The sequence below is a fragment of the Brassica napus genome, chromosome A9 (assembly GCF_020379485.1).
Source record: "Brassica napus cultivar Da-Ae chromosome A9, Da-Ae, whole genome shotgun sequence".
Classification (NCBI taxonomy): Eukaryota; Viridiplantae; Streptophyta; class Magnoliopsida; order Brassicales; family Brassicaceae; genus Brassica; species Brassica napus.
This window is the reverse complement of record NC_063442.1, coordinates 6,808,474-6,833,721: the sequence shown is the minus strand read 5'-3', so window position 1 is coordinate 6,833,721 and position 25,248 is coordinate 6,808,474. Positions and strand designations below refer to the sequence as shown.

General features: G+C 34.4%; 3 protein-coding genes and 1 long non-coding RNA gene across 8 annotated transcripts; 2 read left to right on the top strand and 2 right to left on the bottom strand.

The window, feature by feature from the left end:
• The first annotated feature begins 364 nt into the window (after window positions 1–364).
• LOC106374714 (geranylgeranyl pyrophosphate synthase 4-like) lies at window positions 365–2,230 on the top strand. Its single transcript, XM_013814681.3, has one exon. It carries the CDS (start codon window positions 398–400, stop codon window positions 1,580–1,582), a length of 1,185 nt encoding a protein of 394 aa, XP_013670135.2. The 5' UTR covers window positions 365–397; the 3' UTR covers window positions 1,583–2,230.
• Window positions 2,231–3,074: 844 nt separating this feature from the next.
• LOC106441732 (UPF0496 protein At2g18630) lies at window positions 3,075–5,245 on the bottom strand. 3 transcript variants are annotated; one of them, XM_022692416.2, is made up of 3 exons: window positions 4,792–5,245; window positions 3,373–4,644; window positions 3,075–3,282 (listed from the first exon to the last, which is right to left on the bottom strand). In XM_022692416.2, exons 2-3 carry the CDS (start codon window positions 4,521–4,523, stop codon window positions 3,264–3,266), a joined length of 1,170 nt encoding a protein of 389 aa, XP_022548137.1. In that variant the 5' UTR covers window positions 4,524–4,644; window positions 4,792–5,245; the 3' UTR covers window positions 3,075–3,263. The 3 variants fall into 3 exon arrangements, with proteins under 3 accessions (XP_022548137.1, XP_022548138.1, XP_013738966.1); XM_022692417.2 differs by having other exon boundaries at window positions 3,373–4,548; XM_013883512.3 differs by having other exon boundaries at window positions 3,373–4,535.
• A 9,302-nt stretch (window positions 5,246–14,547) lies between these two features.
• On the top strand, window positions 14,548–15,814 carry LOC106441745 (NEDD8-conjugating enzyme Ubc12-like). 2 transcript variants are annotated; one of them, XM_013883518.3, is made up of 6 exons: window positions 14,548–14,637; window positions 14,799–14,917; window positions 15,014–15,122; window positions 15,195–15,273; window positions 15,353–15,469; window positions 15,551–15,814. In XM_013883518.3, the coding sequence occupies exons 2-6, from the start codon at window positions 14,806–14,808 to the stop codon at window positions 15,686–15,688; spliced, it is 555 nt and encodes a 184-aa protein (XP_013738972.1). In that variant the 5' UTR covers window positions 14,548–14,637; window positions 14,799–14,805; the 3' UTR covers window positions 15,689–15,814. The 2 variants fall into 2 exon arrangements, with proteins under 2 accessions (XP_013738972.1, XP_013738977.1); XM_013883523.3 differs by having other exon boundaries at window positions 14,559–14,637; window positions 14,802–14,917.
• A 6,051-nt stretch (window positions 15,815–21,865) lies between these two features.
• LOC106374726 lies at window positions 21,866–25,248 on the bottom strand. Of its 2 annotated transcripts, XR_002654141.2 has the most exons (4): window positions 25,103–25,248; window positions 24,468–25,003; window positions 24,251–24,336; window positions 21,866–23,712 (listed from the first exon to the last, which is right to left on the bottom strand). It is a non-coding gene; the product is annotated as an uncharacterized LOC106374726 (long non-coding RNA). The 2 variants fall into 2 exon arrangements; XR_002654140.2 differs by having other exon boundaries at window positions 24,251–25,003.

The following is a 25,248-nucleotide window of genomic DNA, read 5'->3' as shown; positions in this document are numbered from 1 at the left end:
GATCGAGCCACTGTCCAGGCCGGATTAATGGATTAGGGTATTGGACCTGCTCTGATAAGTCCCTTTCATATATTCGATGTGGGATCTTCTCTCCAATAAAGACAAATGACAGAACGATAAAAACACACACATTAATAAAAATCCAAAACGTTCAAATTTGATGAAAACCAGGGAGGCTGTCATGTTTGCTTCTTCATTTAGATATCAATCAGCCTTAAGCATTCCGGTTTGTTTTTCCTAACGATTTGATTCCGGTTCAGTTTTGCATTTCTTAAAACAAACTATTCACGCATTGACTCTAAATCAATCCATACGGTTTGGACCAAACTGATATACGAATCAAGGCCGAAACAATGATCCCACGACGTGCTTTGCCGTTGACTTTTTGTTTTTGTATATGCTAGTGCTTCAAGACCAGATAGGTTATTATAAAGAACAAGAACCAACAAAGATCATTCAAACATCACACATTCATCAAATGGAAGCTCAAACTATCATTCTCTATCTCTTACTCTTCTTCCTATCTCTAAACTTCGTGTTTCAAACTCTAAAACAACGGCTGAGTCCGGCAAATACACGACGGCTAACCCGTTTCCTCCACCTCCCGTTCAAGCATCCCGCCGTTTTCGCCAGACAGGATGTCCATGAGTTTCTTGATTCCTCAACCCAAGTAGAGAACAACGAAGACGATTCCGAGTTCGACTTCAAACCTTACATGAAAACCAAAGCCGAGTCAATAAACAGAGCGCTAGACAAAGCCATCCCACTGGTGGAGCCTCTCAACATCCACAAGGCAATGCGCTACGCCATCCTCGCCGGCGGCAAACGCGTCAGACCAATACTCTGCCTCGCGGCCTGCGAGCTAGTCGGAGGGGAAGAGCGTTCGGCGGTTCCGGCGGCGTGCGCGGTCGAGATGATTCACACAATGTCACTCATCAAAGACGATCTCCCTTGCATGGACAACGACGACCTCCGGCGAGGGAAGCCCACGACGCACAAAGTCTTCGGAGAAAGCGTCGCGATTCTCTCCGGCGGCGCGCTCCTAGCTCTGGCCTTCGAGCATTTGACGGAAGCTGACGTGTCGCCTGAGAGAATGGTTAGGGCGGTTAGAGAGCTGGCGAAGTCTATAGGGACGAAAGGGCTCGTGGCGGGACAAGCGATGGATTTGAGCAGCGAAGGGTTGGATCAAAACGACGTCGGGTTGGAGGAGCTTGAGTTTATTCACGTTCATAAAACCGGTTCGTTGCTTGAGGCATCGGCGGTTATCGGAGCGGTTATTGGAGGTGGTTCGGAGGAAGAGGTTGAGAAGGTGAGGAGGTTCGCGAGGTGTGTTGGGTTGTTGTTTCAGGTGGTTGATGATATTTTGGATGGGACTAAGTCGTCGGAGGAGCTGGGGAAGACCGCCGGGAAAGATCAGGTGGCCGGAAAGCTGACGTATCCGAAAGTGTTGGGAGTTGAGAAAAGTAAAGAGTTTGTTAAGAGGTTGAAGAAAGATGCGAGGGAACATCTTAAAGGGTTTGATTCGGACAAAGCGAAACCTTTGGTAGCTCTTGCTGACTTCATTGCCAACAGAGATAACTGAATTTGCATGCTGAAAAGATAATCAGATATACTTTTTGTTGTGGAGGATGTTAAATTATTTAAATCAAAATATACAATTGTGAAAACGGTTAAAATTAGCTGTTTGATTGGGACTTAAATAGATATTTGTTCTCTTATCATGTAAAATTACATAAAATAAATTGGTTAATTGGAAATTAAGATTAGTGTTACTGTTCAAGATGAAATAGTATGCATCTCTTGTTGTAGTGCTTGTGATAGATGGCTTTAGCAACAAGAGGAAAGAACATGACTTTTTTTTTTTAAACTCTATGATATCTAAATTATGACATTAATCAACTGAGTTGAGTAGTTTGTGGACTCCCCCATCGTAGCTCAATGGATCCCTGGAAACAAATGATGACTTCTCCGTCTGTCTGATTGATAAGTTGTGGTACTTTAATGCCACATATGTGATGCAGATTAGATATAATTTGGTCTCAACAATTATAACATGCTTGACGTTTTCTTTTTGGTCAAGGACATAATGTGGTTGAATAAAACATCTAAGAAAACTATTAATACATATAAAAGGTTTTATATTTCATGGTCCAAGGCTCATGCTAAAGCATAAAATCAGACACGTTCTAGCCAACGTTATAGATCATTTAACCCATTTGAGTAACACATGGACCGAACCATGGATGCACAAGATATTTTAGCTGTGATTTTGCAGTTGACTGTGAAATAAACCAAAATATAATGTGAACAAAAAGGAGAAAAAACAAGGAGTTTCTTGTATTAATTGATCAAAGAAATAAATTCATAAGAACTCTAAGAACAGAAAAACTAGAAAAGTAGAACGAGTAATCTTTTTGCTAGAAACAAACCAAGGTGACTGGTCTTTTGATTAATCAGTCAACTGGTTGAATAAGACCAATCATCATATCGACCAAAACAAGTCGATTGACTACTAAAACAGAGTTTTATGCTTATACTAAAATGTTGCTCAAGACGTAAATGTCCCTTGTGTGAGACTTATTCTCCATCGTCTTTCATCATCTAACGTCTTGATTTTTACTTTTATTAATTTATTAGCTGGTTAAGGATCCAGCTTATGAATCCTCCAAAAGCACAGACATTAATAAACACATATAAATACAAGATTCGCATAAAATCTTCCAACAAGTTTAATTAATGCATTGTGTAAAGGTTACCCCAGGGCAACTAATAACATTAAGTACATCCTTTTTTTTTCATTTTATAACTTCTCCTTAGCTGTTCATAATATTTGTGCTAAACAAAACAAATCAACAATCTTCAAATCCAACAACTAATCTGAATCCACCTTCTCACGACAACATTTCTGTCCTGGTCATCAAACAAATTTATAAAATCATAAGAGATGGTCAAAACTTTATTCAAAAGACCATGAAGCAATTAAGTAATATTAACTGGTTAATTCTGTAAGGATCCAGCTTATGAATCGTCCAAAAGCACAGACATTAATAAACATATATAAATACAAGATTCAATCGCATAAAATCTTCCAACAGGTTTAATTAATGCATTGTGCAAAGGTTACATCAGGGAAACTAATAACATTAAGTAAAATATCCATTTTTACTTTGATAACTTCTCTTTAGCTATTCATAATAATACTTGTGCTAAACAAAGCAAATCAACAATCTTCAAAGCCAGCAACTAATCTGAAATCCACCTTCTCACGACAACATTTCGGTCCTGATCATCAAAAAAATTTATAAACGTTTAAAACTTTATTCAAATAACCATGAAGCAATTAAGTTTAGTTTAAGGTGTAGGTATCTTTACCAAGCAGCTTCTTCAGTGGTTGAACCATTAGGGTATCTGATTATCCTCTGCAGAATCACAGTCCTCGCCTTCGTCACATCGCTACAATACTTACTCGCATGCTTCCCAAGCTCTTCAATAGTCTCAGTAAACCCATCAAGCTTCTTCTTGATCTCATCTATAGCAAGCCTCACCACTCTCTCATCACCAACAGCAAACTCAGCGTTCTTCAACAACGACCCAATCTCCACTTCCACTCTACGCACAAGCACACTTATACTATCCATCTCCCTAACCGACACATACGTCCCGATTCTAATCGACGTAACGATCTCCTTCTGCCCTCTAACCACTTTCTCATACTTGTCCCAAAAAGAGTTGCACCACTTCCCAACAGACCCCACAGGAACAGCCAACGCGCCGGCCAGCGCCGCCACTATAGGCGGCGCAGCCACAGCTGCTGCGACCACCGAGAAGATCAGCACAGAGACAAACGCGGTCACGAACACCACGTTGGAAACTCGTCTCCACGTTTTGACGCTCTTAAGCTTCTTATCGAGCCTCCTCTTCAGCCTATGAAGCTCCTCGAGCATCATAACCTGATGTCTATGCACCGAATCGAAGAGTGCAAAGAACTCTTTCGAAAAAGGATCGCCAGCTAACGTAAACCTCTTGAGCTCCTCAAGGGTCTTCTTATATTCCTCTTCCTCAAACTGTTTGACAGCAAACTTTATAATCACTTGGCTTCTCCTCGCCCTGTTGAGACAGCTCTCGAGCTCAGAGCAGAAGTCCATGGTCTTCGCGGTGCTGTCGAAGTACATGTTGACAAGAGAGAACATGTCTTGATTGCTCCATATGTCTTCTTTGTCCTGTAATATAACTTTGACCACGTCTTGGTTCATGTCCAAAAGGCATTGCGTCACCTCTCTGAGGGATTCGAAGGAGAGGGATTTGATCTCGACGCCTGATGATGCTGCGAGGTTGTTGATGACGAGGTTGGTTCGTCGGTGAAGGGATGAGTCGAAAGACTCGAGCTTTGGGTCTTCGGTGCAAGCTCGTTCGTATGAGGTTAAGTGTTCTGTGTAAGCTGAGTTGATCTTCATTTGTACAGGTGTTGTAGGTGAACCGTACTCAATGTTTTGCTTCTTCTTGGATGGGTTTCCTCCCATCATTAGAAACCAAACCTATGTTGTTGAGCTTGTAAGAGAAGGAGAGCAAAATGAAGAAGATCGAAGTGGGTATTTGATTTATAGCTTAAAGCAACTAACTTTTAACTGAATCTTGCGGAGGAATCTAACATTGGAACCGACATTACAGAGAGAGAGAGAGATAAAGGTGAAAACTTTAACCCCAAGGGTAGTATTAAAGCGCAGCGAAGCAGTTAAAAAAACAAAGTGAAAGGAGATTATAAAGATGAAGAAGTAAAAGTAGTGATTTTACCTGGGAATTTTGCAGATGATTTTGGTAATTCAAGCAGATGAGTTTACTTTAAAATTGTAGAAGAAGGGGAAAGAAAATGCGGGAAAGTTTCAGGGTTTTATCTTAAGTGAAAGGGAGAGAGATCTGAGGAGGAAGACCATTTCTCTAACGCGGTTTTTTAAGACAGTGTGTGAGAAAGTCTTTGCACTATTCTCTCTCTCTCTCTCTCAACTAGTTTCTGATCAATGGCAAGGAAAAACCAAGAAAGAACCAAGAAAGTACATAGAAGATAGTTAAAGAAGAAACTGAAAATTGTACCTTTTTTTTTTCTTTGTTGTCTGGACAGATAAATTAATCAGTCGTCGAGGCTTGAAAACTGAAGCCGTAGAGGCAGGCCCATCGATTTTCCCATCTAGAATCTAAAAACTTAACTAGTAAGTAGACAAAGATTACAACTTTTTTTTGTACGACATAACTGGTATCAAAAATTTCATTTGCGTTTATACTTCATAAGTTAGTGTCACTGTTTTTTTTGTTACCTACACTAATGACAAAATATACCATTTTGATTTTTGTATTTGCACGAAATCTTTTTGGAAGAAGTGCCCCTGTGATTTCAATTGTCTTTCTCTTCTTTTGATCTGGTCACAGAGATCTTTATTTCTTATAGAATTTTTCAAAATGATTTTATAGATTTACTAACTTTAGGTTGGAAATTTCGTATTGACTAGGAATATGATTGAACTCTCAATGATTTCTCCTCACGTTTTCTCCCCTTATAAACAACTAAATAAAATCTATAAAACATCACTTTCTATAATCTTTTTGTTTGAAAATACCAACAACCATCCAATACGACACACGATTCAGATACCATTATGTGGTTTATGGACCACAAAAAAAGTATATTAACTAATTCAATACAAATCTGATATTTTTATCTTGCAGCATTTTGGTTCTTAAACTATTTTTGGATTTATTTAAACCCATATCTAATTCTGATTATTCTTGTGAAAAAAAATCATGTGAATTTATCTGATCGACCAAAATAAAAATTATTATACTATATTACTAACTAGTGGTTGGCCCGCCCTACGGGCGGGATTCTATACTAAAAATTATTATAGATAATTTTTTCTAAAATTTTAAGAAGCTTTATAAAAACTATTCAAAATAAAAAAACAATACTATAAATTAACAAATAACAGTAACGTTTATTATTTTGTATATAGAATACAAAAGTAATGAAAGTGATTCAGAAAAATGTTATGGTATATATTTATTTCTCTTTCTTTTTAATTTGACATAATAAAAGAAAATTTGAAGTTAAATTAATAAAAAATTATTTATTTCAAAAAAATTTAAGTTTAAATATTTGTACACTAATTGGTTTTTTCAGGATAATTAAACCTAATGTTTAAATACTATATAAATAGTTCCAAAAATAATAATTAGTTTTTTCCAATTTAACAGCAACTGATGTTTTAGAATATATATTTGTTTCAGTGCATAATTATATTTGAATGAAATTTCAATTAGTTTAGGGGTTTATTGATTACATTTTGTAAATTATTATAACTGTTGGTGAAATATTTTAATAACAAAATTATTTGTTGAAATTGTTTCTCATGATATTTAAAATATTTTTTAAAATTAGTATTTTATAAACTAATAAAACATGATATTTCGAAGTATGAACCAAATTGTTAAATTAGTTGAACTCTATTTAATAGCAAATTATTTGTTGGAAGTTTTGTTTTTACTTTAGTTATATATCACTTTATATCAAATAATTTAATAAAAAAAAGATGAGCCAAACTCTAACTACACAGAAAAAAAACTTAAATATAATGAAACCATTAATAATCTGGAAATCAAAATGAACAAAACTGCATATAAATGTTCAATGAAATTCGTTTTTCTTTTGATCAGTAGTGAATCTATTCTATAACTTTTGTGTTGGACTTATATTGAATGAAAGCCTATAATTTATTTTTCATCAAATATTCTCTTCTCAGTTTTACATAGTAACAACGGAAATATTGTTAAACATATATAAATTGCATAATTAAATGTAATAAAATAATCAAAGAATATGTTAGCTTTATATTACAAAGCCCAAATAGACACAACGAAGCAAAATGCATAAAATAATATTTGCACTCCAAACATCTTAATTCCATCTACTTCAGGAGCAACATAATAACACTTCCTACTATATCACTGTAAACCTTTCATGTAAGCATATGAAGACAAAGTAATTCAATTACACTGACCTAACTTGACAATGTAACAGCGTATGATGGAAACAATCATGCACACTAAAATTTCCAGAGCCTCTGTTTTGAAGTTTACAATGATATTCGAAAAGTTTGAAGAAACCTATAATTTCAAAGATTGAAAAAGCCCGACATGGGTTTCATAACCATCCCCAAGAAAATAGACTAACAATATTCATTGGGTTTCACAATGCTGTCTCAGAGTCAAAGTAACGATGGGTTCCGTAAGTGCCGTTGAGAAATAACCGGCCTGCATGTGGGAAAGTGAGTTTTTTAGTTATATACTGGCCTGAGAACACAATAAATCCTACAAACTCGGATGAAGCTGTGTCTTAATGCTGGAGACATTACAAATTATCAGTATATTATCTCCAACAACCTTGGGATTGATGCTAGGGACCAACACAACTTTTGGCTCCGAACCGTAGCTTTATAATTTCTTATGAAATTCAAAAGCTAGGCTATCGAACAGACTAACACTCACACTTTCACATCGCTGTAAAGTATCAATGAAGATGAAATTCTTAGAGAATACAATATTATACAAAGTTATTAAAAATTATAAACAATGGATTGTAAACTGTTGAGGCTACCTTTCTAGACGTAGAGACAGAATTACACGTTGTGTACCGCCGTTGATTGTGCTCTTGATTGCAATGACCTAGTCAAGAATGTCTTGAAAATATTAAAGAAGAGGTCCGTAAGTACCGTGAAGAAATTATAAAGCAAAAGATTCTATAAAGAAGTTTAAAAGACCCTACTCTTTGAGAAAGCTACTGCTCGCTCCACACTTGTTGTCAAGATATAAATTCGTTCCAGATGTAGCGTTCAGAAACAGCCTCCCTGTAAGGAAATTCAGTCAATAAACAGCCAACATAAGTGATTACTTTGACTTGAGAGCTTTTGAAACTGTCTAGCATCTATATATAGTTAGCAAGCGTGAATCAAGAGGTTTCTGAAACTTGTGTGGACTTTTCATATGAAAACATGGACACAAAGGTTTGGATGATAGCTAAAACTTTATTCCTATAACAGAGTAGACCAAGCGTAACTGGAAGTTGTTTCTTACCTCCGACAAGTTTTGGATTTATATTTGTTGCAACGACCCCCTTTGGTTCAACACCAGATTCTAGTAATTTTTTTTTATCTAGGTGCAGCTAGCCTGTCAAAAACACTCAAGCATGGAAAATATTAGTTAATAATCTTTTATAACAGAGCACACACATATACGTAAAACGGGGTACTGAATAGAGGCATGAGATTTCTCAAATACATGTGAAGCCTTTATGGTTGCCATGAGGCGTTGAGTGCTCTGAGTCTTTTAGTTGTAGATGGTTTTAACGCCTCTATTTCTCCAGCGATACATAACTATTAGGGGTAATTATCTGTGAAATGTATACTCATAATATGGAGTGATCGTTTAGGGATTTCAATAATAAAACCTGGCAAATAAGTATCTGTATTGGCTAGTGACATGAGCCGCTCGTATTTTTGAAACCTAAAACACTCCTTGGGGATCAGTTCACAGTTTGGTCTGTGAATCTAATTGACACATGGATTTCAGCAAACTTGAAGGTTGGATTGCTTCATGCAATATCGAGAACGCTTAGCTCCATAGCCTGTGACATGAAAGGATGAATCATAAGAAAAAAAATTGTGATTCTCATATTCTGTTTTAAGAAGATAAAAAAAATTTATGGTCGTACCTTCGAATCAATAAGGACCATAGCAACACAGATCAGTTCACTCCCTTTCTTAACATTCTGGGCTTCTCAAAATCGAAGGAGCCTTCTCGACAACGCCCAGACTTCAATTCTGTGAAATGAATTAGAAAGGTCGCCATGAGTCTAGAAATTAACAGAAGTTCTGCAATCGGAAAGGGAAAAGTATTAAGCTTACGTTTTCAAGCGATGTATATATATACTGAATAGTGGAGTGAAGTCGAGAAGGTAGATTTGAAGCTCCATTGATGAAGAGTTAGTGGTAATAGTGGAGGAACTTGATTGCTTGACACTATTGTTAAGCGTAATGTTGGATGTGAAGGGGAAGGATGACTGAAGCGGCAACAGTTTCAGATCTCCGGTGTTAGGATTCTCAGCTTTGGGGAGGAAGATACTTAGCGATGGGCCACAAGGTTGTTACCTCATAATTAGATCTAATATTACAGCCCAAACAATAGTCTAAAGCCCAATTCGATACACATATTTACATCGCAGCACAAAAAAAAATATGGGAAGAGGGGTGAAAACAAAAATCGCGAATGGTTTAATACGGCGACACGTGGCGCAGAATGCCCCTTCCTCCTTGCTGAGCTGGATAGCCTAAGGAGAGAGACAACTCTCCTTTATATATATAGATAGATAGATAGATATATAGAGTTTAACATATGTCTAAAATCTCAATAAAAAGAAAAAAAGTGCAATCCTAAATTGAAAAGAAAATATAGATATTATATGCAAAACTACTACCTGGTCTTCTGAAGTTGGGCGAGGGACAGCCAGAGAATCAAAATCTTGCAATAATCTTTATTCGGGGTGAGGTTGTTTCATCCATCAATATGAACTTGGTTAGCTATTGGCTTATTGCTAATAGAAAGTTTTTTTAACATTGGTTAAATAGTCAATATATCATCATATAATCTATATTTCTATTAGATATAATTAGGATCGAGACTGATAAACAACTTCACAGACAACGATTCCACGATGTAGCTTTCATCAATTGGTGAAAAATCTTACATTTGTTGTGAAACTTATAACGCATATGCACAGTTCTGCATTTTCATTTTTTCATCTAATTCACCTTTGTTGTTCCAAGTACACGTTAAACTGATAGACTTCTATCATCTTGAGTCTGACGTGGCAAATGAGTGGCTGAGCTGGCAAAAGGAGTGAAGACTCTATGCGATTCAGAATGTTTGCAGTTGGGAAGACTAAGGGAGAAAGACTTCATATAAATATAGTTCGTCTTCTTCACTTGTTCTTTATGCTTATGATGTTGATGTGATTCAAGCGCTATGAGCTTGGAGGAGATGATCGCCATGAGATCATCTCTGCGATCGCTATGAGATCGTATTTCTATCTTTTATGAGCATCGTTACTCTTGTAATCTGACATTGAAGATCAATAAAGGAGTTCTGGATAACTAAAGTCTATCATTGGTGCGGTGAAACTGTGATCGAATCTAACGCGGTGGTGTTACGGTGATGATGAAGTTCGGTGAATCGGCGGCAAGAATCAAGGGAAGCGATGGTTTTGTTGCTGGATTCGTAGGAGGCGCTATTGAGTTTCACGAACGATGCGAAGATTACGGAAGTTACGGAAATCGCAGAGTTTCCAGAGATGATGCGAACAAGACGATGCAGAGAGATCCGTTGGTGACGCGAAACGATAAGGCGACGGCAGAGCGATTGGATTCTGTGGAGAAGCAGATCGCAACGATCGGAGAGGATTCAAGCGCAGTCATGGGAATCGTTACGGTTCCAGTGTTTCCGGATGTCGACTTGAGGCAGTGGATTTCGTGGATGGAGCATTACTTTGCTCGGAAGGGACTCACTGACTTCGAGAAGTTACACATGGCTTATGGATTCATTGTGGATGAAGCTGAGAGGTACATTAGTGGTATCGATTCTTTGAGGCCTATTCGAAGCTGGAAACATATGAAAGAAACGTTGTTGTGGCAATTTGGTGCTGATGATGATCCAGAGAAGATCAGAATGAAAGCTAGTTATGATAGAGGCCACAAAGCTTTCTTGGAGTGGGAAGCAGACAAGCGACGACGTTCCCGACTGTGTTCAGGTGATTCTGGTGACATAACTTTCACGGTTGAATCAACCTCACACAATGCCATTGTTCATGAGACTGGAGTAGTGAGGAACTGTTCTCTGTCAGATTTGATTCAGCCAGCTTTAGATTCCGAGACGGTTCATGAAAGAGTTAGGGTGATACAGACTGTCCCTGCTGCAGAAGTTTCTGTACAATCTGAAACAATACTCGAGAAAGATGTTTTTGCTGAGACTGGTCATGAGGACGAAGCAGAGAAAGAAGCAGAGCAGGTGTCAAAGTCACTATGTATTGCAGCTCAGGAGGAGAGATTAGTTGCAGAGATGTCTCTAAAGGGGCCAGATTTGGTGAAGACGATGGCATTAACGACTTTGGATAGTGTGTCTGTGAGTTCTAGTGATGGGCATGTTTCAAGTTCAGAAGCTGCTCAAGAGGCAGAAGTAGAGCTTAAGCCTGCGTCACTTCCGGGTATGGAGCAACAAGCTGATGTTAAACGTGAGATATCAGACAGTGCTTGTGTGGAGCAACCTGATTTGTTTCTTGAGAAAGCTCCAAGTTCTTCTCTGGTTGATAGGAAGCTAAAGGAGGCCTTGCATTCAAGGAAGGAATCTGCAGGAACTGTCAAGGGCCTTCAGAAGTTGAGTGGGTTGTTGCAGGCTCAACTGTGTCATGTCCAAATGAAAAGTTTGGATGTAATTACCTTGTTGACTTCAGAACAACAAACTTTGGAGCCAAAGAGGAGGAGTTCCAAGTCATGGCACTTCAAATATAAAGCTGAGAACGTGGGGCTGTGTAAACAATACAATCATGTCCTATATTATGCGTGTTGGATTCTGCATATGAGAGACTGGTTGCGGCAGCGCAAGGATGGACAGTGTTTGAAATTTTGGCACTCTCGGTTTCCATGCGTTCCTGTCCTGGCTGAAATATGGAGATCATTGTGCAAAATAATAACTCAGGGTGAGAACAAGGCAGTTGCAGGAATGTCTCAGTGTGAGAACTTAGCTATTACTCTTATCTTGGTTATCCACACATTTGAGAGGTTCAGAGTGGAGAATGGCAGTGTTTGGATTAGTAGCATGATTCTTCCATGCCACGTACTATACCATACATATCTGATGAGCAAGAGGACAGGGCAGATGTTTCTGTTCCAGATGCCGCAGATTTTACAAGTGTTGCAACATTTTTTGGTTGGTGAGGGAGAGTTCCACGTGAAGCATAAATGGAGGTTTAAGTCAGTGGCAGATACAAAACCAGAATTGCAGTATTTTCCTCTCATTTTCCTCTGTTCAAGCTTGTGGGCAAGCTTGTTTTCAAGGGTGGGAGTATATGAGAGTATACTTATCTGCTTATGGATAGTGGCTGTGTTGTTTTGGAGATATGATAGAGAAGAAAAGAAGGAATCTGAGCTGTTGATACAAGAGCTGTTCAGAGTTTCATCATTTCTGAGTCGTTTGTTACCTCATGACAACGGCTTGTTACTAATGCAGCACGAGGGTAATCTGCTACGAGTGCGAGTACAGCAAAGTCATAAGAAGAAAAAGTCTTTCAAGACGTATATGTTTAAGTACAAACAACAACTCAGCAAGACAAGTGTTTGGACAGAAGTTCTGCAAACTAACGTACAAGAGGCGTATATGTATGATATAAGTGGAGATGATGGCAAGGTGCAAAGCCGTGATTGCGGAGGATTGTGGAGTGGCTTGTCTGTTCACAAGGGCAACAAAGTCATGCAACAAAGGCGGAGAAGTAAAGTGCCCAAGTCCTGGATGTTCAAGTATAAAGATAAGGTGGAGACTTCAGCTGTTACATTCGACATTTGCAGAAGCTGTAAGACCTGCATGAATGAAGCATTGATAAGTCCTATCTTGATCTTTTACATGAGCACCAGTAGTTTCTTTTCTTCTCCCAAGCTTGAGGGCAAGCTTGTTTTCATGGGGGAAGTATTGATAGACTTCTATCATCTTGAGTCTGACGTGGCAAATGAGTGGCTGAGCTGGCAAAAGGAGTGAAGACTCTATGCGATTCAGAATGTTTGCAGTTGGGAAGACTAAGGGAGAAAGACTTCATATAAATATAGTTCGTCTTCTTCACTTGTTCTTTATGCTTATGATGTTGATGTGATTCAAGCGCTATGAGCTTGGAGGAGATGATCGCCATGAGATCATCTCTGCGATCGCTATGAGATCGTATTTCTATCTTTTATGAGCATCGTTACTCTTGTAATCTGACATTGAAGATCAATAAAGGAGTTCTGGATAACTAAAGTCTATCATAAACCTATAAAGACTTGATAAATAACTAAAAGCTCTAAAATACATATTTTCACTCGATAAACAAACTCAAAACATGGATTTAAAGCTAGTAAAAACAGTAATATATCAGTTCTCCAGATATGAACATTTTACTTGCCCTCAAGTAAAGACTAACAAAAACTCAAAATATAGTAAAAAGGTTTGAAAACATGAGAATTAACATATCTTCTAGAATACCATTTCACATCAACCAATTGCCTTAGAGACCAATTGTAAGCCACATCAAAAAAACACTAACCTTAATTAAAAGGTATTACAATGTATTCAACCTCAATTTAGCAACCTAACTATTTTCAGAAATACCTTACGACTGTTAAACAATTTTGTTGTAACTGCAATTATGACTAGAAAAAGATCACAGACGACTAACACAAAACCAAAGTAAAGGAACAAAACGTTTGTTGTCTTTGTAGTCTTTTACTATTTGTTCGTTTGCTTCGTGTTTTGGATCAGCTTTGGTTTCCTCAGGTCATATCTCATCTTCTTCTCCACTTCCCTTTTCTTCTTTTGACGCTCTCGTTTTGTTTGACAAACCTCAGTGTTTGTTGCTTTCTCTTCTTCTTACAGTTTTCTTCTTTCTTCTTTCTTCTTTCTTCTTTATGTATCAAATCTTTCTTGGTTCGAGCTAGCGCCTCTCTCTGCGTGCTTCTTCTATCAACCGTAGTGTTTGTTACTGTCTCGTATGGTGAGTCATCTTTCACCATAATATGTTCCTTTGGCAGCATAAGCACAGATTTTTATTAGAAAACATTAACAATGTTTCAAAACGATATTGATTTACGGATGCAAGTCTCACCTTCACACTTGAGAGCTTTCCTTCTTCATGCAGCTTTCTTCTTTCTTCACGTAATACATTTCTTCCGTCGACATCAGTGTATCATGTTGATTTTAGATGGCGAGTCATCTTTCACTAGAATTTGAACAACTTTTATCAACTAATCTTTATCATAAAAAAACTTTTATCACTAGAATTTCAGCTCGTGAAATAGCCTCAGATGCAGTTTTTCTGGTTATACACCGATATGTTGTATTTCTACTCTCAACATTAATAAACTATTATTTTTGATTTCTTTGATTGGTTTACTTTATGTTTATGTAGTATCATGAAAAAAACCTTTGCATTATTTTTATCCTAATAATAAGAAATATGAGATTTGTTTTCCATAGCAAAAAAAATGATTAAATTTTAGTTATTTTCACATTAGAATATAACATATGTATTGTGTATATGAAGTTTTCACACATGCAATCTTTATTGTTTTTACGTTATACAAGTCAAGTCATACACATGTATTAATTCTGAAACACAAAAAGTTGGAACTGAAATTAAACGGACGCGTAGCCCATTAGGTTTTGAGAAGGCCCAATAGTTTGATGGAATGCTACTTATAGTTTCAAAATTACACCTAAAGGGTTCTTCTGAATCAACAACCAAGGGAGAGAAAGCTACGATCACGATCGCGAGAGAGGCAAAAGATTCGATCCGAACTCGTAAGCTCTCTTCAATCCCTTTCGCGTCTTGTAGTTAGATTAGAACCTCCGATCATCTTGTTCCGCTTATTCGTTCTGGGAAGAAGATTCAAAATTGGGCGTTTAGGGATTTATCTGTAAGGTGTCATTGATTGGAATCCATATCTGTTATTTGTTGGTAGAAGAATCATGATAGGGTTGTTCAAGGTTAAGGAGAAGCAAAAGGAAGAAGCTAAGAACAACAACGCAAGAGGCGCTTCTGCCAAGAAACAATCTGCTGGTGAACTTCGTCTTCACAAAGGTTGTGTTATCTCTCTCTCTTTCTTCTGATTGATGTAATCTAAAACTGTATTATTCCCTACTTACCTGTTTGGATCCTTTGGTTGTTGTGTTATAGATATAACAGAGCTGAATCTGCCAAAGTCTTGTTCGATTTCTTTTCCCAATGGAAAGAACGACTTGATGAACTTTGAAGTCACCATTAAACCCGACGATGGTTATTACTTGTGAGTAGTTTTTATTAAAAATCTTCCCTTTCGGTTGCTAATTGATACGTTGTTGTGTTTACCAACAAACAGAGGTGGTAAATTTGTTTTCACGTTCCAAGTCTCTCCTGTGTACCCACATGAAGCTCCAAAAGTTAAGTGCAAGACCAAGGTTAGGCTTCTCTCTCTTGACTTGTTTGTTTGTTTGTTGATTCTTCTTGTAATCTGCTTATTAAGGAATACGTATGTAGGTGTACCATCCGAATATCGATTTAGAAGGAAACGTTTGTCTGAACATCTTGCGTGAAGATTGGAAGCCTGTTCTCAACATCAACACTGTCATCTACGGTCTTTTCCATCTCTTCACGGTAAACAAGGATCATCTCCCTTACTTAGCTTCTTTCTTGGTGGGGGGGGAACTTGAGTGTTTTTTGTTTCTTTCACCACAGGAACCCAATCACGAGGATCCTCTCAACCATGACGCAGCAGCTGTTTTAAGGGATAACCCCAAGCAGTTTGAGGCTAATGTCAAGAGGGCTATGTATGGTGGCTTTGTTGGCCAAACCTCTTTCCCTCGCTGCATCTAGTTCAATGATATGGTTCTGTTTCATATCACTTTTCTTCTTCTCTAGAGACTTGTGGTGTTTGCTCTTTTGTACATTTGGCATTTTACTATCGGTTTTATTATAATAATAATAAATAAACTTCATCTAGTACCGGTGATGCAAGGCTTGCATTGCAGGCTAACCCAACCAACCAATAAGCATAATACTCTCGTACCATCTCTACTTCCCTTGAATCTTGGAGGTGTATCTGTTTTCTCATCTTTATGTAACAAAGACAACACAATCCAAACGCGACAGCCATCATTCACATGAACCCCTTGGATAACACCTCATCCTCACGACTTTTAAACTATCAATGCATTTTGTACAAACCCGATGACTTTCTCGACATTAAGGACTATGATTCCCTGAAATGTTCGTAATGTGGTTACTTTTTTTCATGGCCACCCACGATTACATCCAAAATGGAGCTCGAACTTACTGTTTGTTGCAGAACTGTTTTCATCTTACAAAAAACGCATTCCTTACTCAAAAGTATTAACAATATAACAAAACAAAACCAAAACGTAATTACTTAGTTTCTCACATTACTAAATCAGAAACTCATTAAGAAACAAAATTTCTCACATAAATTTTGGGGTTTATGGAGACGACCAGGGTTATGTTTATATGGCTAACAATCTCGATATTTATTGGGTTATAATAAGTCTGTCCATTTGTATGCATAAATAGTAGGACTAGGATCTGATTTCATCCAAGGAGTAGCGGTTAACGTAAGGCCATTTAGGATGTAACTGATCATACAGTTTCGTATTGTTTTTATCAATCACGTAATACAAGCAATACAGTTAACATAAGGCCATTTAGAATAACTTTTCACATTGAAAGAGTAAGGTTGTTACATAATCAGTTTATATACATCGCTTAACATTAAACCACATTAAATCGACATTCACATTTCTCTTAACCATTGGTTTAGTGACTTTGGTATAATAGTAACGTATGTAGCCCTTTTTGTCAACGGTCCTATAATTATCTTAACTCCCGAGATAACAAGTAGCTAGGTGCATGGAATCTTACAAATCAGTTGTTACGAATCAGAAGATTTTTTTTATTTAAACTATTTTTATCGAAAGTCATTCAGTGATTGGCTTAAATAAGTGACCGAAATTCCTATAATTCTGCATTTAGTTTTTTTTTGGTAGTTAAAAAAAGATTCTTTTCTTCTTTTTTTTTGTCGGCAAAAAAAAAAGATTCATTTCTTTGAAAGCTGATTTACATTTAGGTTCCTGTGTATTTATTTTACAGCAAACTAGGTCTTAAAATGTATACTAATCAAGTTTACGAATTAAATAATTACTTTAGCATGGTTCATTATGCATAATTTTTTAATTTATTAACACAATGCATGTTGTGCCATGTATATACCTTGGACCACCACGAAGTCAGACAAGATCGCCTTAAAAGCTGTATTAACCAAAATAGAAAGAATATCATAAATTCGTAATATTAGTTCACATATTAAATCACTGGCTAAACAGATCAACGACCAATATTTAAGAGCCATCTAGAAATCCGCCTTCTTTAGCTGGTTGTATTCAGAATCATCGCCTAATGTAGGTTACTTGTCGGCATATTTATGGAGACACCTATCATATACCCTTTATGAAAATGTATAATATTATAGATTAACGTGTTAATGACAAGATTTATTTAGTTGCTAACCATGTGGTCAAAGCACCTAATCGGGATATAGAATGCAGAGTGACAGGTTGGAGCTCGAAGAGGCAAAGATAAACGAGAGAGAATATACAATAATGCATGTAAATGTATATATATGGAAAGCATATGACTAATGACTTCGATGCCAAGTGAGAGAATGATCAATAATTCAATATACTAGATGGTTGTCTACGATGGGTACACTGTATATTTAATTATTTGTATTAATATTTTTCACATTTAAAAACTAATTTGCTTATTATATGAACTAAAATTTAGTCAAGTGGGTCAAATAGTTTAAACTGAAGTAAATTAAAATGTATAACTGATGGTAATTAATGTGGCCTATTTTAATAGTGAAATGCTATAGTCATATTTAAGATAAATCGTCAAAAATGTGAAATATAAACATACATCTATAAATGCGTGTAATTTTTTTCTTCTGAATTCTTGATGAATCTGTGTAGCTTATTACCGCTTGGTGACTTGTTGTAAATAGTATCTAAATAGTTTTGTGTATATACTGATATCCGACTGATATGCATTAATTTCTCATGGCTTAACGAGTAAGAAAATGTCTCAAAATAGAATTGACGAAATCAAATTTGCTTAAAGAACAACCAAAGTGTGCAAAAAAGCTATGAAGCTTTTAACGTTTAAAAATGAGAAAGAAACTAATCATTTTATTTATATTACTTTTAAATAAAAAAAATTGCATAAGCTAGTTGCTCTTTTGTGTTATACGTTTCATACTAGAAATTTTATATATATATATAACTACTCATATACGTTAAAATATATTTTAATAGTTTGAGCTTGTAAAATTTCATTAATATACCAGTATTATCAGTGCTACTAGTCTACTATCATTTGATCATACTGACTATTTGAAATGGTATCACCGTAAATTAGCCTAAATACCATTTCCAAACCACTTCTATTTTTTATTACTATAGCTAGCTTTTCCTAAAATAGATAAATTCTATTATAGAACAGCTCTGCAGTGGCAGAAAAAAACTATTTACATGGATCATACCATTTTTTAATGTTTAATATAGTTGTTGAGTTGTGAACGTTTAGTTACAGAGTTGATTTTGTTCTAATGTATGTGTATATATAAAATTCATCTATTTTTAAAGAAAAACATAAAAAATGTCATTTCCATCTCTAAATATAGAGACAAAGTAGTATTTTTTAATATTTTTATATAATAAAAAAATTCTATTATTAAATCATACATTGGAATAAATCTTATATAATAGAGATTTTTATTTTACAAAAACAAAATATAGAAATATATATTGAAAATGCTATGATAGACTGACACACTGTTTTACCCAAATGAGTAGAAATAAAAAAAAAAAATTTGTCAACGAGTAGAATGAATATAGTCTCAAATATCATATATATACCCTTATTTAATTATATCTGTTTTTTTTGTCTCTTCTATGTCTTTTTCATCTCTTACTGACATAAAAATGTGGGTTATTGATATCATGAACTGGGAATCCAACACGTGTCCTTATTGGAATAACCCTAATTAAGACAAAACGTTGAAAGATTAAACTCACATGCTTTCGTCGTTCGTCTTGTTTCTCACTCGGGGAATCTCTAAGGACTTACGTAAACCATTTCTTTTAAATTTCCCCGATTCATAATCCAACCAAATTCAACTAATTTGGTAAAGATTCTCATCACAGACGCAATGTTTGTGTGCTATTAGTTAGTTATTATCTTCGCAAATAAAATATATATTATATCAAAATTAACAGTTATTTGTTGATAAGTATTTGTATATGGGATCAAATGTTTATTTTCTGAGTAGCGCCATTCTTCTTGCATGTATAACTAACGAACACGTTATCTCGCATATAAATTTTTGAATCATGTAATCTTCATGTCTTTTCCGATTATTTTCTTGAATTCATCCTCTTTAAAGTAAACCAGCTATTTTAATAACTCGTAGCTTCCAAGAAGAATCATGCTGAACTGCAACTCTTTTTAAAGAGTCAGGCAATACTTTAAAGAGGATGTATTCATTAGAAGTTTGAAGTGACTTATATAAAATGACAAATTTACTGTTTTTAAAATATAATTAAAATCTAATGTTATTGCACTTATTATTTGATAAAATATTTAGAAACGACTGTTGTTGTATTTTAAAATTTTACTAGTGATTTTTAAAATTTAGTGGAATTCTTTATTTTAAAATATAAATTTCATTATTTTAGATGATATTTTATGATAATTTAAGTTAAATCTTAATAAAATTTTAATTTATCTAAAAAGGTCTAAAATGTAATAAAAGTTAAACCACACCAAACTCCCAGTTAAATACATCCTTTAAATGTAAAATAATAAAAATGTAATTCTTAAAAAAGGAAGAAAACTACTGTGATTATGGTTGTGAACCATAAAAATTCTCTTAAAAACATTTTAAATTATGAAAAAAAGATGGCGGCTATTGCAAACAATACGACATGATTGGTCGGGAGAAAGTGCGGGGACAGAAGATCAGAACGCGTGTGCGAATGGGAGAGGAGGTCTATCCTGCGAGTCTGTTGAACGTAGACACGTGCTCAAACCCATGTGCTTCCCTTATCTCCCTTTTCCCACCATTGGCGCAGGGCGATGAAGTACAAAAACAAGTCAAAATATTTGTTTTATATATATAAATAAATTTTACGGTTGCAGTTCTAATATTTGTTTTATATTTAAATATCAAATTCTTCGTTATTTTACAAAATATTCAAGCTTTTCAAAAATAGGTAGAAAATTATTGGGTTTGTCAGAGATATCAAACATTTTAGAGAAAAATATGCTATTGCACGTGTATTTTTTCATCAATTGTAAAAATATGCTATTGTATGTGTTTTTAGTTTTTTTTTTTACAAATCTTTGATAAAATTTATTATATATAAAAATTCAACAGTTGACAAAAACTTCGGAGAATTTATTAAATCGTACCAACATATAAATATTTTCATTTTACACAAGTTTTTTTTTACAACGAAATGTTATTATATTATTCAAATTTGAAGTTGTCTGGATAACCAGACCGGAATAGAACAATCGATAAAACATATTTCCTTATGGAAAGACCATGCATTCCTCGCTAAAAAAATTAAAATCTGATTTTACACAAGTATTTTGGAACAGTTTGTTTTCTATAATATATGAAAATTTACATACTACTAATCATGCAAATGATTTTATGTTACAAGTTTCATATTTAACTTTGAAATATTTTCATTTTCAAACAGTTTTTGTCTCTCTAGTAGTATTTTAAGTATTTCCAATCTTTTATTGTTTTTGTTTCTGTAATAGTATTTAGAGGTAATTCCACTCGAATATATTCTTATTTCTTCATATAAAATAGAAGATACTACTTTTCTATATTTAAAAATCTCCAATGTATTTTTCTCTAAAATATAAAAATTATGGGTTTGAATGGTAGTGCCGTAGTGGTTGTAGGTGAAGTCCACATTCCCATTTATTTCTACAACATTAAATTCACAACAATCAAACTTTAATTCATAACTCTTGAAATAACATACAACTGTACAAGTGTCTTGTAGAGCCAAATATCCACAATAATTTTTGGGGCTTTTCGTAAAATTCTACGGCAATAAAATCTAAAAACACATCAAAAAGTCTATAAATTTTTTTCTAAAGCAAAAATTTTAAAGCTACAGTCATTACCAATCAGACCCTCTATAATAGATTTAAAATTTACTTTAATGTATTTCCCTAAAATAGAAATATCTAAATATAAAACATAAAATAGAGGAATATTTTTTTCTCTATAAATAAAGGAATAAATAATCTCTATTTTAGAGGAATAACTAGAATTGCGATGAAGCAATTTTGCTTTTAAATGCTACTTATAAAGGTAAAATATAAAAATGAGTTGGAGAGGTTTGAGCAAAAATAACAATCTCTATATTTATGGCAAGATTATTATAGGAGAATACACTAGAGAAAAATTTATTGTTATTATAAAGATTTTTCATTTATGAAAAAAATAACAAAATACGTCGAAGATGGTCATAGAAAAAATGAAGCATGTATGTTTTTTGTTTTCGCCTTGAATCTATCAAACTCCATCTGTATTATAGAAAAAAAAAGTAAAATAAATTGGAAATGGTGCTAAAGAGAAGGAAGAATGTTTTGTTTTTGTTTTTGCCTCTAATCTACCACTAAGTTAAGTATGTCATTTATCATCATCATAAAAGAAGGAAGATGGATATATGCAATTGATTATTTTTCATACATTCTTTATATAAGAGTTTAAGGGGGGCCTATTGGAAATAGAATTTGTGTGAAGTTTGAAAATTTTAAGAGTTAATAGATTTTTAAAAGTTAAGTAGATTTGATGAATTCTTACGCAATGTATTGTATAAATTGTCATTGATTATTATAGATTTTCATATATACTTTTTTCCAAACTTATCTTTCTATTATTTTTTTTTAAAAAAATTCTTTCATAAAATAGAACTATTTGAAAATTAAATAAAATTTTTGGTTTTTTAATATTTTGACATTTTGATTTGTCTTGTTTGATTTTTGTTTTAAAGTTTTTAAGATCAACCTATGAATTTTCTCATGATTTTATTTTAATATCAAATAGTTATATTTCATGAAAGATTTTTTTTAAAATTGTTATTTTTAATAATTTCTTTTATCTTTAGTTTTCTTTTTACAATTATCTTTGACTTGACAATAAAAATGTAAAAATTTTTGTTGTGTTTGTGTATTTGTGTTTTTGTGTTTTTGGTACATAGATTTTGAGAATCCTATGACTATATGTGATATTTGTAAAGTTGAGTGTTATGAGTAAAACTATAGAGAATTTATGTCCCAATAACAAAAGTGTTTAATAGAATTACAAAGTCAATAAAAACTAAACATTTTGAATAACATAGGATTTCCATAGAATTTAAAAGTCCACAAACCAATAACAAAGGATTCTAATAAGATTTTAAGAATTCATTAACCAATAACAATGAAATCTCTAAATTTTAAAATTCCTTCAAAATTTCACTCCCAATAACCCCCCCTAAGAACCCTAAGGTTTTGCTTTAAGTTGAAGGAAAGAAGGTTACCGAAAACTCTCTCACCTCGACTAACGAAATCATTAGAATACATTATACATAAAAATAAACTATTTAACTATGTATTTTCGACTGTCTTATATATGAATTTTTTTTCTTTTTGACAACAAACGACTATTCTATTACTCAAACTTGAGGTGGTCTAAATAACCAGACCGGAATAGAACAACCAATAAAACATAGAGATCTATGAAAAGAACGTGCATTCCTAGCTAACGAACATATAAATTTTGTTATTTGGAGGGAGAGTGAAGGATAAATCAAGTGCAAAAACATAAGACATTTAAGAATAAGGGGGAGACAAATGAATAGACAAGAATTAGGTTTCATTGTTCTTTTCTAATCGAATATTCCTCAGCATACTAAAACCCACGTACCGTTTGCGTTTTATTTGACACGTTTCATGATCTTGTTTCTCATTTCTGTAGAATTAACGCACATATGAAGTATTAGCACAGTCGAAAACGGTTTACTATTGAAGATCTCATCAAGAAATCTAGAACGATTCTTTTTATACACTCAGAAAAACCCATTTTGTCTGTATGTGTTCGTCTACTCGATAGTGATGTATGGCAATCAAGTGAGAAGGAAAATATTGTAGTTATAAAGAGTGAGAAGCTCGAACGTTTCATAACTTTATTAACATGAAGTCATAACCAGTGTCTCTATGTAAATCTTTTCCTCGTTTTCTCTAAAATCCAATGTGAGTTGAAGTAATTTTGACTTTAATTTGATGTATTTGTTTAAATTGGTGCATTAATGTAGTAGAAACTATTACTATTTGAACACGTACATTGTTCAAACATTAAAGCTCTCTTACCATCTATATTATTAAAACTGAAGTACACATTGAGATTGTTTGGAAACATGAATAGTAATCTTAAAGAAAATTGTTTGGAAACTTGGATAATTATTGGTCTTTTAGTAATTTCATTAACATAAAGCTTTAACCAATGTTTCTTATCCTGTCCCGTTAATCTTCTAAACCATCTGGTTTAATTAATCCAATTAATTTTTAAAAAAGACGCTACAACCTAAAATCTCGCATGCAATCTTAGCAATATATAGAAATCAGTCCCATATATTACGTAATTATTCATAGGAAAATTTTTTTCCACTTCTTTTTTTTTCTCCAAGGTAGATATCTTTTAGCTCTGTTATCTTTCCTCCTAATTTCCGTCAGATGCCTTTCCAATTTGTTACCATAATCTGCGCAAACATTTATAACAATATTTATAAATCATTCCCATATATTTTCAAAAGATATGATTTAGTTTAAAAAATTTAATGCAGAGAATATCCGCACAAAATCTATGCACGCCATAACTCCCCTTAACCAACATTCTTTCACCTGTCTATATATACCGAGTCTAAGACGTTCCTAACATTCACACACATCTCAGAAAACAAACATGTCTGGCGCAAGAAAAATGGTTCTTATCAATGATCTCAAGCCATTCAAAGACGAATGGCGAATTAGTTTTAAAGTGTTTTTATTGAGTTCTAACAAGTATTGATTTGCTTTTATTTTAGACAGATTACTGTTTTTCTTTAAGTGTTATAATTTTGAACTTCTTTGTTATTTATAACACATTCATTCACAAGAATACATATATGCATCATTATTCAATCAATACTAAAGCCATATAGTACTATGTAACTATGTAAGGCAATGGTTCAATCTTAATCCTAAATCTACATGATACTACATTGCTTTCATATCAATTAAGTAATAATAGTTACTAACCCTAAGTTGTTGTTTACTTTCTCTGCTCAGGGTGGGAGAGTAACTTCTTTCTGCTCAGCTTGTGGTTGTTCCTTCGCCCACATTTTCTCATTGTAAACAAAAAACAACAACCGCTCAACACACTAGAAAAATACAAATTTGTTGTCCATTTTCATGGAGTAATCTCTGAAACTCTGATAAATAAGTAAATACACATATTAAAACCAGCCGTACTTACTTCTTTTCAACAGTGCTCTTCCCATGAAAATAATTGTCTTCCTCCTCCACTGGCTTGCCAAAGACACGATGCTCTGTAAAAGCAACCTCATCAAACTCCTCTAATAATTATTCTCGATCTATCAACTCCACTACAGCTCCAATAAACTGCTTCTATGTTTGCAGCACTTCTGGAGAAGCTGATATACCAATTCCAATTAATATACACACAAAGCAACTGAAGAAATAAATAACTAAAATCAGTAAATTATCTGCGTGCCCGCGGATGAACAGTTCTAAAGCGCTCCAATAGCTGAATTAGCAAACACACAAAATGAAATTTGACAACAAACATCATCACCACATGACTATACAGCTACCAAATTCTATAAGTAATTGAATAATTAAGAAAAATACTTTCCATGTAGACTCCGACTATCTCAAATCCTCTTCGATGTTCTCTGTTCGTCTTCTCCTCCAAAGCCGGTGTGTTAGGGCATGAGTTCTCATAAACAGATCTTCTATAGTAAGCTTCTTAGCTTGACCCGTGCTCCCGTTCTACATGATGCAAATCGACAACAATCAATATCTAAGAAATAAAACAAAACCTAAATATCCTCAAAATCAGAAGTTTTATATGTACAGTTTTTCACTTACGATCTGCATACATATTCTTAGTTTTGATCCAGAAACATAAGAACATGTGGTCTGGATCTTAGCTTTGTTTTTATCGAAAAATAAGTTTGTTTCCTTTCGTCGGTGACACAAAACTGTTTGTTTTTTTCCCGGAAAAAAAGAAACAG